Source organism: Eurypyga helias, unplaced genomic scaffold, assembly GCF_000690775.1.
Source record: "Eurypyga helias isolate BGI_N326 unplaced genomic scaffold, ASM69077v1 scaffold44431, whole genome shotgun sequence".
Lineage (NCBI taxonomy): Eukaryota > Metazoa > Chordata > Aves > Eurypygiformes > Eurypygidae > Eurypyga > Eurypyga helias.
The window spans coordinates 25,642-42,801 of NW_010231222.1; the positions used below are offsets into that span (position 1 = coordinate 25,642).

General features: G+C 39.8%; 1 protein-coding gene across 1 annotated transcript in view; it reads right to left on the reverse strand.

Annotated features, from left to right (window-relative positions):
- LOC104516583 (versican core protein-like) overlaps positions 1–17,160 on the reverse strand; it is a 36,460-nt gene that overhangs the window by 10,480 nt on the left and 8,820 nt on the right. Inside the window, 3 exon segments of the mRNA XM_010160958.1 lie at positions 7,911–7,993; positions 8,749–8,907; positions 15,974–16,087. Coding sequence (XP_010159260.1) covers positions 7,911–7,993; positions 8,749–8,907; positions 15,974–16,087 — 356 coding nt within the window.

Below are 17,160 nucleotides of genomic sequence, written 5' to 3' on the forward strand. Positions count from 1 at the left end.
CACGAGCAGCAGAACCCTCTTGGTATGGCAGGAAGTTCCCACTAGATGGCAATGTCTACTCGCCACTGAGTCCAGATACTACCTTTGAGTAGTTCCAAAATAACAAGTATTCAGAAAAGACACCTCTTTCATTAACTCCTTAAAAGCTAATTGAAGGCAGTGGACACAACTCCATTGACTTTTATCTGCTCTGTACCAACTCTTCTTGGAGCGATAACTTTGACTAGGCTTCACACCCTGTGTATTTCAATTTTGTGGGTATACTGTGTCGTCTGGGCTTTCAGAAGTCACCTTAGAACAAGCGACTGAAAAATCGGTGGCAAAGAGCTGGTGAAATTTTCTAGCTAACGGGCAGGTGTTTTACTGTGGAAGCAAAGTATGGCAGGGTGTTAAATGTTGGTTGGTATAATACATGTTCTTTGGAGCTCGCGCTAACATAATTATATATTATCAATATGACGCAAATCGCATGGGGTGTGACATTCTCTTTGTGTACAACTACCAGGAGAGCCACTGAAAAAAAGGAAAATCCTGCACTTTGTCATTTATGTCAACAATTACTGCAGGTTTGAGGCTGTCCAAGAGTTTTAGCCCACAGCCAACCATAACGAGGCTCTGAAGTAACGGCTGACCCCCCTGGTAAAAATGAGACAAAACCCCACTTTGTCCAAGAGGCCCTTCTTACTGCCTACGACATACTGAACTAAAAATATACCTGTCATTAATAACATTATATAGTTTTCCACCATTTAAATGCAGGTCAAATGAGCATCTTAAAAAAGAGTCTGTAATGACTGACTGCAGCACAAAACCAAAACATTTTGTAGATTTAAAATCTCCATCTCCAAGGATCTTGTGGGACAGGGGCACAATGAGCTTTTTGTTTGCAGCTGACTACAGTACTTTTTAGTTTGCTTTATTTAACCTGCAGAGTCAGGCTCCCTCCCTACAATACTCCATGCCTTTTGAAGGTTTTTGTGTTCAATAAAGTTGCTTTTTCTGAGAGGGGTGCAGTTACAGATTTGCGCAGGTTAAAGCATTCTGATTCACCGACCAATGAAGGAAGGAAAAGAGAGGGCTTTGTTTTCAACAGAATTAAACTTCTGTTTTGTTTTGCCCTCCCTCCCCGGCCCCCCACCTTTTTTTTTCCCCTAATGTAGCTACCTAACACTGACAACCTGAGGTCCAGCATTGACAAACACAAAGCGTAAACACTCCTGTGCCGAAGGGAAGAAAAACTAACTAGAGTCTCTGGACAGTTTTATAAGTGGCAATATGCCCCATTACTTTCCTAGCTAGCAGCGTTCTCCAAGTGACAATCTGCCCACAGACACTAGTCAGCTCCTTATTCCAGCACTAATCTTATGTAATGGGAGTGAGCTCACCGCCCTACAAAGCACTGATTATCAACAGCATTTTCCAAAGGATATGAATAACTCCCGTTGTGAGATGGAGGCTCAAGGCACAACCCCAAGTAGCTATATGCGCTTAATCCATAACATGAATAGCTCCAAAGGACTCCTTTACCGCTGTGCCTGCTTACAAGGGTCCTTACAAGTGAAACACCAGCAATCCAAATACAATGGCGAAGCTGCCAAAAGCAACACCAGATTTTTTCTATTTGGATGGGTGTGCTTTACAGCTGTAAAAGTTGCTATTCACAAAACTAAGTGAATTATTTAAATTCAATTTCCCTAAGATATTTTCAAATGTCACATTGTGTTCACTCTGTCTTTGATCAAGCCAGTGATTAAATGTAGCCAATGATAAAGTAAATTTTGTTATTTTGTAGTTTGTATTACATCACAATTAAAGTACGCAAAGCCCAAGTAGGCATGGAAGAATTCCTCTTTTCACATAGTTGTGTGAGTGTTTCGGCCTTCCTTTCTTCTGCTGTATCACTCTGATTTTCTTAAATGTATTTGGTTTTATTGCTTTGAGTTTTTTTACAACAGCTGCTGGATGAAGACTGTCCATGATTCATCCTTAAACAGTTGTCCACAATCACAGAAATGCTAAGAGAAGTCTACAGTAAAGTGCAAGAATAATTTTGATTCTGTAATTTTTAAAATGTAAACAAAGTCTTAACATAGAGCCATTTTCATTCCTGTGTACACTATAAATCAGACAAAAACTAGGAAAACAAATGCTTCCCACATCAACAGAAGAGCACTGTAACTACACTGCAGTAGAACAATCATAGAATCATGGAATGTTTGGGTTGGAAGGGACCTTAAAGATCATCTAGTCCCAACGCCCTGCCCATGGTTAAACCCGTTACTCCTTGTCCTGTCACTACAGGCCCCTGCAAAAAGCCCACCCCACCCCAGCTTCCTTGTCGGCCCCTTCAGGTGCTATAAGGTCTCCCCGGAGCCTTCTCTTCTCCAGGCTGAACAAGCCCAACTCTCTCAGCCTGTCCCCATAGCAGAGGGGCTCCAGCCCCCTGAGCATCTTAGAGTAGAGCTAAAAAAATACGCTCTTTATAATACCATATTATTTTCTTCTGCCTCTTGCATCTGTCAATATAATCATACCTGAAATGCCTTGAGTAGAAATTGGCTCAATTTTCAGGAAGTAATGCATAATGAAGCTCTAAAAATGCTGGGGTGTGCAAGTTCTCTGATCATACTTCAGTACCTGTTCTCACTACCTTCACCTTTGAGACAAATGATCTGAAGTTAGGGACTAGGCAGATACGCCAAAGTTTGCAGCTTACAAATCCCATTCCTACTGGTCCATGAGATCTCAGGTGTTGCTGGCATCCCAAGCCCATTCTTGCGGCAGTGGTCCCTACTCTCCAACTCCCACAGAACTTGTACCACAAGTGAGGATTTAGATTTCTGAAACAGCAGTCACTTTTTATGTTATACCAACACAGCTGCAATCAACTCTTTTGCTATAAAAAGGGAACAGTGCTGCTGCCAAAGTGTTTTTCACGGGGCCCATCAGCTCCAGAGCATGAATCCATCTCTTCCAACAACCAGAAACACTGAAAAGTTCTTTCTTTCAAAAACAGAAAAAAGAAAAGAAGAAAGAGAGAGTGGAGGAACACATTGTAGATGAGAAAAGATTGCTTCCTGCCATACGGATACAGTACAGCAAATCAGAACAAATGAGATTCATATGGGTTGCCAGCAATTTATTCCACATTTTAGTAAAATTATAGTTTATTTTGTTCTGCATATTGGAAAAGGTAGCCGAAGCTTATCCAAGAAGCTGCTTTGAAGATGTGCTCTGACCTTAGCCAAGAAGCTCCCAATTTTTTTTTTTTAAAGAAATTGAAAAAAAAGACAAATATAAGCAAATTGGCCTGGCCAATTAAATCCACCATAATGAAATATCAGTTACCTGAAAAATAATTTATTTATGGAAAAGTAGCACCTGGAATGACAATTAAACTTTGGGTCATGAGAGTTACGACCCAACTACTTTATTCATGTTATTTTGCACTTCTCAAGCCCAGTCTGTGCTTGGGATGTTGTGGGTACAACATGCTGAAAAGGCGTCTTTTGCCAGGAGACAGTGAGACTTTATCTACACAACCCAATCCATTGCATAAGATGATGCTATTTTGCCTGAAAGGCAGGAAACTGCTGAACAGTTTTAAATTAAAACCCACTTTACAATTAAGAAATAAACCTGCCAAAATCCCCTAAAAGCACGCAGATAACTATGCCTCAAACAATTCAGTGAGGTAGATCAAAAAGCCTCCTCTTTGCAGGAACAGACCCTACACTACTGTGTTTTAGGAATGTGCCTGCTTCTATTTCTTTAGGATAATTTATTTGTTTTAAATGTTCTTGTTATGGAAAACAACACAGATATGGTGAAATGTCATGTGGACTAAAACATTTTAAATAACATTCCATGTTTTCTCACTGGATCTGATTGTACTTGTTTTGTTATCCAAGACACCAACATTTTCCTTGAGGAACCCGGAGAATCAGAGCATGTATTTACAAGATTGCTCTTCATTTATTCCAAAACTTGATTACTGGCATTATCTTTGCAAGTTAAGCATAAATTCCAGTTGATACATGAAAAACATGCACAGGAATAGAGGGGCTTTTTGACTGCTGCTGTTTTTTGGTGAATTGCCGAAGGCCAGTATTTTCTACAGAGTTAAAAACCAAGAATGCTGAGAATATCAAAAGTGGCTGATTATAGTTAGTCCGTTACTAGATACCTAAATAATTGTCACAGTTTTCACTAGGGCTGTGAGCCCATCAAGGATAGTCTAGGTTCAGTGTAGGTTTCCCAGTAAGAACCTTAATTCTACACTTTTTAAAAATATCAGTCGCTTTGTCCCACATTCCTTAAAAACCAAACATACCTCCCATCCCGGGAACAGGCTAATCTCTTCTGGACACTGCACAGAAAACCAAGTGTCCCCTATTTATTTGATTGGAAAAACCATCATCCCCTGATTCATGCAGTAAGGGAAATTTTTGCAGCCTCACCTGAGAATGTAAGTTTTCCCACATGATTAGGCCAATGACAAAAGTGAGTTTATCAGCTTTATCTCACGTGACTTGATAAGAAGCGTGGTCCAAAAAATCCTCCCCCTCCCCCCAAGGTATTTTGGGAGCCAATGGAAGTGAGACAGCACAAGAAAGTGAGACAGCACAAGATTTATATAAGTGTTACATATGCCTATGAAACCTACAAAAAATTGCTAAGGTGAGCATGTGTATGCAGGAGCTCACTGTACTGAGAAAAAATGTGCGGTGCACTTGAAAATATGTTTGTTAGTTTTCACTATGGAACTTATGTATGTGGCTTTGTCCAACTATCATCTTTAATGGTGGCTGGCCCTAGCTTCTTTTTAAAAAATCTGGAAAAACACAACTTAGCATGAGCTGAAAATATCAAAAAATAACAGATTTCCTTCCACTGAACTCACTGGTTGAAATACCTTTTAGTTGCAAATTAAAAAAAAGGGTATTTGATTCCTTTTCCAGAAATTTCTAATAAAATAGCTAAAGAGTTCCTCTGAACACACTGAATACTTAAGTTGTGGGTTTCCTTATGTCCATGGTAAATGAGTACCAATGTTACTCAAACCTTGCTCCATAATTTACAATGGTAGAGCCTGTGGTTCTATGATTCCCAATTCTAGAGGTCTTTTGGTGCAGAAAGAAAAGCCACGTGAAAGAGAAATCACTGAAATGTATCACAGCTATTTCATCTGGGCAGTACTGAGTCAGCTGCAGCACTGCGCCATTGATTCCATCCACAACGTGTCTTCCTGTTGCTCTTGTTGTTCATTTGCTTTTTCTTTTAAGTTTACCAAGCATCAGAGTTCTCTTTTTTTTTTTTTAATTCCAAAACCTAATAAAATAATGTAAGCATGATTTTCAAATTAAACCAAGCTGTTACTGGCAAACAAATTCAAACAAAACCAAGATAAAGATGAATGTGCATCACTTGTAGATGCAGTCTGTCTAAGAGCTGATGTGATTTTTCTGATAGTATCTCCATGAAAAAACTATTATAACAGGCGAATCCTAAGCAGACACGACAAATTTTCTCCTCTGCCAGAAGTGTTGAATAGAATCATAGACAGATAACACTATCTTGGAGAAAGCATGGAGCTGGGCAACAAAGTTAGAAACAGCGAAATTACAGATGCACCCTGATATGTAAAACACAAGAAGGCTATTTAGATTTTGGTGATATGCAAGCGCTATCTCTAATGTCAGAAATTCAGATTAGAACCTGGGTGTTGAAATAGTAATACTGATTTTTATGATCACAACTTATACTAATAAGAATTATTAGTATAAGTTCTTATACTAACTAAGTATTACTAACATTCTAAGAACTACTAACATTCTTATACTAACTAAGAATGTTACCATGACTACTGTTCACCTGCAAATACATAAATAATTTTTAGACTTACACAATATCTGAATTCATTGAAATTTTAAAGACATCATCAGGGAAATACATCTGATGCATACATTTTATTAGGTTATCCATCCTATTAATTACTAGAGAAGTAATAAAACACTGTAACCAGAAGACTGTCTAGAAAGCATGAAAAAGAAGTTAAGGGAGCTAGGGAAAAGAAACGAATGAGGAAGCTGGTCAGAACCATGTTATCCAGAAACCATATGGAGTAAGTTATGAGGGAGAGCTATTGAAGCAATGAACATAAATGATTTCAGGAGACACCTAAATTGTTTCCGAAGGAAGAGGCAGAGGGAAGTTGTTAAAAAGAAAAAGAAAAATAAAGTGGAAAAAAGATCAATCAAAAGAGAAATCTGTTGGACAGATGGTCTAATTTTCCTAGAATAGCTTCATTTCTTTAAACTGAAAATTAAAATAAAAATTAAATACCACATTTGCCCAGCAGCCTGAAATAAAATAAACATACACTCTAGGCCCTAATTTTTATTTCCTTGAATTCATCATTCAGTGACATACCGAATTTGTCTTTGCAATATATGAGCATGCATTTTGTTTTACACTCCCCATTGTAAGATGGGCTGCCCTTCAGGCACTACATTTTTCTCACCTAACTTTAGAGCCCTTAGTGAAAATCAGGTTCTTTGACCAAACACTGCAGACACTCCAGGTCACCACCGAGCTCCAACCAAACCTAGACCACCCGCACAGGGTGCCCAATACTGTCAGTGAGGTGTGAGAAGCCACATCAGGAGACAGAGAATGAACTCACCCAGAATGAGTAGAGTACAGGACAATGGCCCTTCTTGTGCTCCCAAAAATGCATGAGGACAGTCAAGAGAAAACAATGAAATTAAACTCTTCTGCTTACATCCTGCAAGACTTTGTAACTTCAGGCACAAGTGGGTGCATTGGTACCACCACAGATGCACTGAGCAATCAGTCAGTCAACAAAAAGTTTCATCATCACTTTCTTCCCCCGCCACATGCTGTCACCTGCCACACACTGTAGTTTCTCCAAGAAATGGCTTATTTACAAGTCATTTTAGAGGATTTTAAACCTCTGGTTATTTACATGAATTGGTAATAAATGGAGCCTGCTTTGTCCCAGGTGTCTTTCTACGTAAGTTGTAGCCACATGGTATGCAGCAATGATCATTGTATGCATGTGTGAGCATATGTATATGTGTGTCCAGATGCTTTCTGCTCTAAGAAGAATTCACAGCAGGAGAGAAAATAATTAACATAACCAGTTTGTTGGGTTTTTTTCTTCTTTTAATGTAACGTTCTTCAATGGGTGTTAAATAGTAATAAATTACCTGTCCATTCTCTAAAAGAGACTGTTTTGAATTGGAAGGAGCTCAGTCATTTCCTCTACCCAACAGGTCTTTGATTTAGGTTAAAGGTGGGTAGAGAGTTTTCTCCCTTTCCTGCTATTTTAAGGCAATAAGAGTTATCAACAACATCTTGAAATTTTATGGACAGGTTATTGGTTGCAGGTCTCCGGAACCACCTGAGGATGGCCACTTCTCCATCCTAGCTGTAGAGCTGCCATGCAGACTATAACAGTCTCCAGCAACACTTGAGAGGTTCCTCTGTGCACTCTCACAGACCAGGTGAACTCAAGAGCTTGAATGCCATACCATCATTCAAAAAATGCATCCTGCTCCATATACACAGAGGAGAACTGCAACATGTGTCCAGAAGAGCACAAACCAGCTCCAGTACAGACCCTTAATTTAGAGTCTCAGACTTTTGGCTATTTCTTTTTGAAAGCTTTGAGAGCGCCCATGTATACAATAATAAGAACTAAGCATAACATTTCAGAATTATAGTACAAAATAATTGTTATCCCAAAACTAGAGTTTGCTGGCTGTTTGCTCCAGTGTGTATTTAGGGACTGCTTTTTTGATGCAGCTTCCCTCACCGCCGCTGGGAATTTGATAAGCCACCACAAAAAGAAATGAACGAGTGATTTAATTTCAAAGGCATCTTACCAGTGGGCTACCATCAGTCCAGCGGAAATCACGCTCAAACATCTTGTCATTCAAGCCAATCCACTGGTAGTCATGCCCAATACCTAACAAACAGGACAGAAATTTTCATTTACCTTCCCATAAATGGAAGAGAATTCACCAAAGAAAATAAAAATAATTTGCACAGAATGAATCAGACATCCTGTTCTTAAGATTCTTCTACTGATTATGCAAACAACTATTTACAGGCTGTTGTTCAGCATTTCAATTCAGGATGTTTATAAAAATGCAGATTCTCAGCTAACAGTTTTGAACAATTCTCTCTCTTCTCTCCTGACGGTGTCTCCCATAGAAAACAGATTAGTTTCCTACCTGAGCACGTATGGGGGGGAAGGGAAGGCAAAGAATATTAAAATAATGAAAGCACATGTTTCAATCTACATTTGTCAAGTATTGATTAGGCTGTGACCAGCGTTGTCCAGACTGTGCAACAGCACACAGGACCTGTTTCTTTATGCCTACCTGATACACTATATGGTAACATGGTCACTGGTGTTGGCTGCACAAAACATCTAAAGCCTCCAGAAAAATAGTTTCATCAATTTCTATTGCCAAAGTGATAGTTCCCATTCTCTTCCTCAAAACCAAAGTATTGTCTATGTAACAAATAGTAACTTAATAATGATAGCGAACTTGCATTTCTTGCACAAGTAAACATGAAGAACACAAAGTGTGCCTTTTAAAAATTCTAAAAGTATATTTTAAGATGGATATGTAAAAGCTGAGTGATCAGGGAGATACTTTACTAGCTCTGAACCCTCAGTGCCCACATGTTTAGAGGAAACCCAGCAGTACATACGGTTCACAAAGATCTGCTCCTCGTGAGACAAGATGCTTGTCAAGTGTGCTCCCTGGAGACGGCACTCCCTTTCAGCCGTGTCCCACGTACGCCGGTGGGCAAAGTATTTGTAGCACTGTCCTTGGAACTTGTGCCAGCCATAATCACAGGTCTCCGTGTCTGTGACAAATAATCACATCTCTGTCAATAGGTGTGAAACACAGGCAAGTTTCATACAAGCACACAGATTTTCTGCAGGGCAAAAGTTCAAGATGACCACTCATTAGGTCAATTAGACCTCTCCAAATCCTCCTCCAAAACCCATCTTCCTTGACAAAGTCTAATTTAATAAGCTTTTAAGTAGCACTTTCTAACAAAGGCTGTAAAACTCAATGTAATGAAATGCACATTGCCTGTGCTCGTATGAGGGATAGTACTGATAAGAATGCATAACAGGCACAATTTCACATCAGCCAGTATGTCTTTACATCTAAAGAGAACTAAACACAAGCCTCAGAACAGTAGCAATCTGTACATTCAACGTGAATTATTTCGTCAAGGTTAGGCAGCTGCAAACAGAAATGATGGCAAGAAACTGTTAACAAAGTTCCAGTTCCAAGGTTGCTTCTGCATCAACACTGCAGGAATGACTCACAGACAAATATTATTATTAATGAGATAGGCATACAAATATGATGCTTGAATGTGTCTGAGCTGTGCTTGCCACTGAGAGGAGGGAGTTTTAGGAATAGGAGAAATAATAGGGAAAACTCAGACTGTTTTGAGTTATGGAAGATGAAATGGCATCATAAAGGCCACCAGCACAAGATTACAGCTTGTTCCGCCTACAGCCAGTTCCAGCTGAATACGTGATGGTTCACCCTGAAGGGCCTTGGCTGAAGGATGTTGAAGAACAGAAACACAAAGCTTGGCCTTCCCCACCCACCAAACAGGAATTTCCCACTTTCTACCAAGTTTTATCCATCCCCAAACAAACATGTGCCTGAAAGGAACTGGCCTTTCCAGAAGTATAGATAAGTTCTGGGTATGAAATTGGATTTCTTATATTCAGTAAGTCATTACAGTCAACAGTCAATAACATGATTTGGCAAAATGAGCTCTGTTTGCATTAGTAAAGAAACAGCACAATTACAGAATATGCCAACAACCTGTGACTGTAAATTCTTTAACTATGATATTTCTTAGGTTTGAGCAGCTACCAGAAAAAAGAACACTGTGGAATGATTTGTTCACAACACAAGGCTGGTTCTTAATTAATAGCAGTAAGAGGCCACTCACATCCTGAAAATACCACAATGTTTTTTTGTTTTTTTTTTTAAAGATTTTAAATTTCCCAAGATAAAAACTAGACTTTACATGTACAGAAATGGATTTAGAAGTGTGACGATATCACTTCAAAGGCTTACCAGAATTTCTCTGACAATTCCTGGCAACATTAATAACACAGCAGTTATTGTCTTAGGAGTCTGGTATCAAAAATGTTTCCTAAAAGTTGTCAGTACAGACAAAAATGTACCAAATACAAGAGCATAACAGAGCTTAAACTGATTATCCCTCTTCCATTTTCAACAAGTTACGCTGTAGAAAACTGTTTGTGCCTTGAGTAATCACAGCTAAGAAATGGAAGGTAATCTATATTACTGACGTGTTAGGTGTTTATCTTTTCCCTCTTTGTATTCTGTATGAGGTGCAGGCTGCAGATACAGCTTTAATCGCTGGCATCTAGGCCATTTTGAAGTTTAGTCTGTCTTTGGCTTTCTAGAACATTTGTTTAACCACACAGTGCTGATTAACAGTGCTATGTCCTTTGTGAAGACGCTTAAGATTTTGTTATTCATCTTTGTCCAGGGACTCCCTTGTCTCAGAGGAAAGAAGTCAGATAATAAGAAGGAGCATTGAATGCTGAGAAGATCATGGCCAGACAGAATTTCCAGGTTATTCTAATCAAGCCTTCCCTGACCTCTGCTAGGGAAGTGCACAGTTTGAAAGAAGATATGCCAAAAGGTACATGGGGAAGACAAAGGGTCTTGAAAACACAAAACCTAGAAGACTGGGTTCCAAAGAATGAGCATGAATCATAAGTAATAAAATCTCTTATTAAGGCAGAGGATGACAAACAGTGACATAGGGAGTCTTAGGTGAAATGCATGCACTGCAGTGCACCGACAATTCCTGCCTCCTATCCAAAATGGCATGCTGTTTTCCAAAACAGAGAAGTTAAGTAACAACTTCTGTACCTGTCTGTAGCCCCAACCTACAAGGACAGAAAAGACAGGGCTGATGGCTATAACTCACAGAATGGTTTGGGTTGGAAGTGACCTTACAGACCATCTAGTTCCAACTCCCCTGCCATGGGCAGGGACACCTTCCACTAGACCAGGTTGCTCAAAGCCTCATCCAGACTGGCCTTGAAGACTTCCAGGGATGGGACATCCACAGCTTCTGTGGGCAACCTGTTCCAGTGTTTCATCACCCTCTCCGTGAAGAACAACTTCTTGATTTCTAATCTAAATCTCCCTTTTGTCAATTTAAACCCCTTGTCCTGTCACTACAGGCCCTTGTAAAAAGTCCCCCCCCCCAGCTTTCCTGCAGGTCCCTCCAGGCACTGGAAGGGGCTTTAAGGTCTCCCCCGAGCCTCTTCCCCTCCCGGCTGAACAAGCCCAATTCTCCCAGCCTGTTCCCTAGCAGAGGTGCTCCAGCCCTCTGAGCATCTTCGTGGCCTCCTCTGGACTCGCTCCAACAGGTCCATATCCTTATGCTGGGGGCAACAGAGCTGGACACAGCACTCCAGGTGGGGTCTCACAAGAGCAGAATAGAAGGGAAGAATCCCCTCCCTCAACCTGCTGGCCACACTTGTCCTGATACAGCCCAGGATACAGCTGGTTGTGTATGTATAAAATACACAGGATCTTTAGAAAGAGAGGATTTCCCCCCCCCTCCCCCAGAAGAGAGGCTGATGAGAAGAAAGAGGGAAAGGAATTGGGAAAGGGAGATTCAGGAGGGTAGAGGATGAAAACAGCAAACCAGGCAAGTAAAAATGTGGGGACTGTTTCATCTCTACAGTGCTTTCTCCTGGGTGTGTGTATCTCACCACATTAACAAAGCTGAAAGGGTGACACAAAGGTAAGGGGTACACATGGTGTAAGTTTTTAATGCCTTTACTAAACCAGTAAATTCTAATTGAAGGTAGCTGTAAATTTTTCTGACCTGATCACCTGTGAGTAGAGGAGGCGCAAGCAGTTACTGAAGACAGTACTCCACGTTCATTGTATACTTATCCAGGGAGGTAACCACAGCTTTCCATAACCTTATTCTAGATCCAGATGGAAAGACTGAAACACTGCTTGCCATATTTATGGTGTTTTAAAAGTTGCCTGACTAGTCTTAGGATTTATGACAATTTACAGGCGTTTTCAGGGATGTGTGCAAGGCATTACTTACACAGCTTCTGTTTTGTGTAACTGCAATTATATAAGTACAGCAACTTCTCTAAACACTGCATTTAAAAAAAAAAAAAAGTTCTCCTTAGGCTTAATACATAGATAGCTACTGCTTTTTCAACAGCTGCAATTAGCTGCTGACAATAGGTCCCTTGTCTTTAAAGAAATTCCGTAAGAGGCTTAAGGAAAATAAAGACTGAAACACAGGTACCAGAATACAATAAGAGTCTTAATCAGCTGTGAATTTTATCTGTGACTGTCTGCCTTCAGCTAATGAATAAATGCCTGAGGCTCATTAGCCCACACATCTTGAGGAGAAACCATTTCTCTGGTAAATATTCAAAATAATCCCTTCTCAGCTGAAAGAAGTCATTTAGAGACCATCTGTTTTCAGAAAGTATCTTCGGACTGAGCCCTTCTCAAATACTTCCATCCCAAACTACCAAGCCCTGGGAACAAAGTGAATGAAGTGAGACCGGAGTAATCTCAGGCATTTGAACAATGAACTTGGGTTATAAAACAACATTGTTCCTGATATGATGATTAAAAAACCCAGTTGTTTTGTTTTCAAAACCTGGAAAAGAACAGCTGGTTGCACTATCCCAAGGAGACATGTCCATAACAAACACATATGTGCCATTTTGGCACACAGGTCCACATTTATAAACAGGACAGTCTCGGTGCCCCTGCAGAGATCCTGTAGTGGAGAAAGCCAAACTTTAACTTCAAAAAACAAACACCATTGAAAGCAGGTAGGCACCAGTTACAATAGCAAAAGGAGAAAAAGAAAACTAGCTAGCAAGAAAATCAAAACAGATGTTCATCCAGATCTCAGAAAGAACACTTACTCTTGAAATTGAGGTTCCGATAGTGAATCTCAACCATTTTGTTGTTTCCTGTGTAAACTGTTAATGAAGGTACTCCTCATCAGATGGCCAGATAATGCAACAACAGCTGCAGACTTTCATACACCTCACTGGTCTGTGGGGACTATTCTCCACAGTTGGTTCCACCAGCCCAGTGCAAGAAAGAGTATCAAACAACCCTCCTCTCTTCTCTCCCCAGAATATGGAGATTATAAAGCAGTGTTTCAGGCAGCAAAACTGAGAGGATCTGAGTTCTGGTTGCATTTATCTGGACACAGAGAGCTGTCATAAGGGCTTTTCACAGAGGGATGGCAGTGGAAAAACTGATGGCTTCTTCAAGATAAGACTCATATCAAGATCTATTCAGCCTACAGTCAAACTTTGAAAAAGTGGTTTTGGGATATTTCTGCATTTTAAGAAATGATGTTCAAATGTCAACAAGTGGAATGCAGAACATGCATCTGTACTTTGAAAAGATATATGTGGTGGACAAAAGAGTGTATTATCTAACAGATGCAGGTACACCACCCACTTTTAATCTATTCTGACCCAGAAGTGTCACTGGCTTGCTGAGCTACCAATCCAGTTTAAAAAGGAAACACTCTCAGCTGCTCTATTTCTAACATCAGACAACTTTAGATCTCTTCAGGAAGAAGTTCTCGGTCTCAGATTGTGTGCTGAACTGTTTCCACCTGGCAAGAAAGATGGCTGTGAGTGAGCCAATTACAGCTCCCCGAGCCTCAGGAGTGATTTGAGTTGCCCTAGGTTAGATCACCCTGAAGGCTCCTCTAACTTCTACCACCTGCTGGAGCTCCCTGATGTGCAGCTGCAGTGTCTGCTAGTCACATCCCTTCCTAATGTTGACACAGACATAAGACATCAGCCAAGGGTCCTTTAGTCTAGAGGTCTCACGAGGGCAATCGGGTGAGTGAAATTCTCAGCTCTACATTTTTTCTACACCATTATCGTGGGACCAGGACACTGTGGAATTGTCTCCTACTTTGAGCTTCCATTTCCTTCCATGAAGTTTTGAATAATCAACACTATGTCTAAGAAAGGTCTTCAGCTTGACTTCTTTTGAAGCTTTCTAAAATGAATAGTATATATTGGAGGGAAAAAAAAAAAAAAAACAAACCCCACACCCAAAAAGAGTAATGAAATATAATCTTGGTGTGCTCAACTCCACCTTTCCTGTGGCACTGAGGTACGCATTCTGTCGTTCTGGCTGGTCTTTAAATCTAGTGAGGTCAGGACTGGTGCCTTGAAATAAAGCCTGCTTGCCAGACAATCGTGTCTGAATCGCCAACACAGTTTTATTTTGTCTGGTGGAGTGGAAATTTGGCACTAAATGCTTTTCCCAAGTCCCAAACCACTGCAGGACTTTAAGTGGAGGAAATTTAAATTCCAAAGCTGAGTGAGCAGGGCTCTGGTTCTGATTGACAAACTAGGAAATGTTCCCATTAATCACCTAAAATGCGTTCTCAGGTTGGTCATAAAAAGAAGCTTAAAGCTACCACGGTACTCTGAGCACTCGCTCCTATGGTTCTGCTGGAATGAAGAGGAGGAGGAAGGGAGTGAGAACATTTATCTCTTTTATTGTGAAAACACTGTCAACTTACAATTTATCTCTTTTGTTGTGAAAACACTGTCAACTTACAATTTTGGAGAACTGATTCAGAAAGTCCTTTCAAATTACGAGGTTATCCAGACTACTGAAAAAGTTAAACTGAAAAGTGATGGAGCTGTCTAGCTTTGAGACTTTTCAGCTCTAACAAACAAATCTCTATAGGTTGAGCTGGAAGTGTTTGCCAAGTGCCTTTCACTGAAGAAAAGAAGCAAATATGAAAACGCATAATATTAATTAAACAAATCCTATGGTCTAGTTCATTCACCTGTGACCAAAACCATTCAGCTGAAGAAAAAGAGACATTTATTTTAATAAGCTTTAGAAAGTACACTTTAAAACACCATTTCTTTTTAACATAGAAATGTTTTGGGTTTGATGGTTTCTTTTTTTTTTTACTTTACTGAAAACAGATTTTGCTTCCCTAGTTCTCTTCCTACATGCACATATTGAGTAAGCATCTTGTACTGTAAATATTTCTTGTAAATACAGTAGGATTTCTTTCAGGCAATGTTCCAACAGTTACAGAGTCTTGGATGTTTAATGTGATTTCAGTTGTCCAGTTTAGAAAGCCTTTTAAAACTTCCTTGTAACTATGGTCCTGCACTTACTTTTCCTAAAATATCACAGAACAAATCAATTTGAAAATTCTGGGATGAAGTTGTCAAGGCTGTGGTCCCCAGTGGATAGATATATAAGCTGGCATATTCAGTTGACTATTCTTACTTTCCAGTATGTGGAAAGTGCTGGGTAGTTGGAAGTGATGGGTTCTGATGTCTTTCACACTGTATATAATTTTTTAGGACAGAAGCTTGGTCAGAGAGTAACTCTGCTCCTGCTCATTATCCCATAAGCATCACTAGAGTAACGAGAGAACCTTGCTATGTGTCTTCCCAGTAGTTTGCAAGCCAGTATATGTGAGCAGGTTGTGCTTGCCTTGGAGCCACCTGAAAACTGTTGTTATTTTGACACAGAAACTGCCCAATATATCAGTTTATATTCCATACAGCAGAAAGGTGACTTCCAGTCAGGTTAGCCTGTGGACAGAGTTTTCTCTCATCCATCTGCAAAAGATGATGCAGATGTCATCTTAAACAGTAAGTCCTCAGCGACAAATCATAGGAATCTAACATACTCAAAAATTATAATCTCTCCTCATCACTGATGGCTTCCCACAGATTTTGACAGTTCATTCCACCTTCTCGTTTCTAGGCGGTTTTGCCTAGTTACTCCGGACAGGCGTTGAAATGGAAACAGATCACCTTGAACACCATAGTTTAAAGAATACATCTTACCTTGTTCACAGAGAGCACCTATATAGCTTGGGAGACACAAGCAAGTAAAGGTATTGAGGCCATCTATGCATGTGGCTCCATTCCGGCATGGGTTAGACTGGCATTCATCGATATCTACAACATAAAGATAAAAGTGTTTGTATAATCCACCCACCTCCTAGAAGGGAAATGTTCTTCAGCTTTAGTCATACTTATTGCTAGGACCAGTTCAATCCAGAATAATGAAGTATTGCAAAAGATCCAAATGACTGGTTTATTTGCATGATAACTGATTTCACTATGCACAACCTTCCTTTCTCTTCATCCACAGGCCAAGAAACAGTTTCCTCAGGAAATGTGACATTACTGATCCACAATTTTACATCCTGCACTCTGACTCCCAAGCTAACTTCTAAAATCTAGACCTTCAATTCCTTATTGTGTAGCTGAGAAAGAACTGATACTGTGCAGTGTGCAGTATTTTCCCATACTGGTGGAAAACTTGACTTGAGTGTGTGACCATGGCACAAAAAATTCTCTTCAAGTACTGCAGACCACAATATCTTCATGAATCTCAAATATTGGAAATTTTTTCATATACCACCAAACAGACTGCTATGCCCTGGCATTGTACTGGTTTGAATTATTAATTTCTTCCTTTTCTAATCTTACCAAGGTAAGGACAAAGCATCATAAAGACAATCTCACTAAGTGATCAGTCAGATAATAACATTCATAGCCATGCATTGTTTTACAAAAAAAAGAGTAAACAAATAACATTTCTCTCTCCCACTCCTCTGGCTGCTAAAATACCTTGTCTTTGCCTTTTAAATTGGAGGACTAGTTCATTTAATATAATTAATTTGTGCATGAATTTGTACAGGTTAAAAGTTAGCATGTCTCTTCATAAAGATCGTATGGTGTTTTCAAATGAGAGCTGTTCCTCTGAAACAGACACAAACTTCAATGCAGATTTTGCAAATACCTTAGTCCAAAGTGAACTGCACATAGTGACTGACTATTAAAATAAATGAGAGAATTCAAACATATCTACAGACCAACAGTGTGCAAATCTAGGAATTGCCTGTAGTGATAGGACAAGGGGTAATGGGTTTAAATTGAAAGCGTGTAGATTTAGATTAGATATTGGGAAGTTTTTCACAGAGAGGGTGGTGAGGCACTGGAAAAGGTTGCTCAGAGAAGCTGTG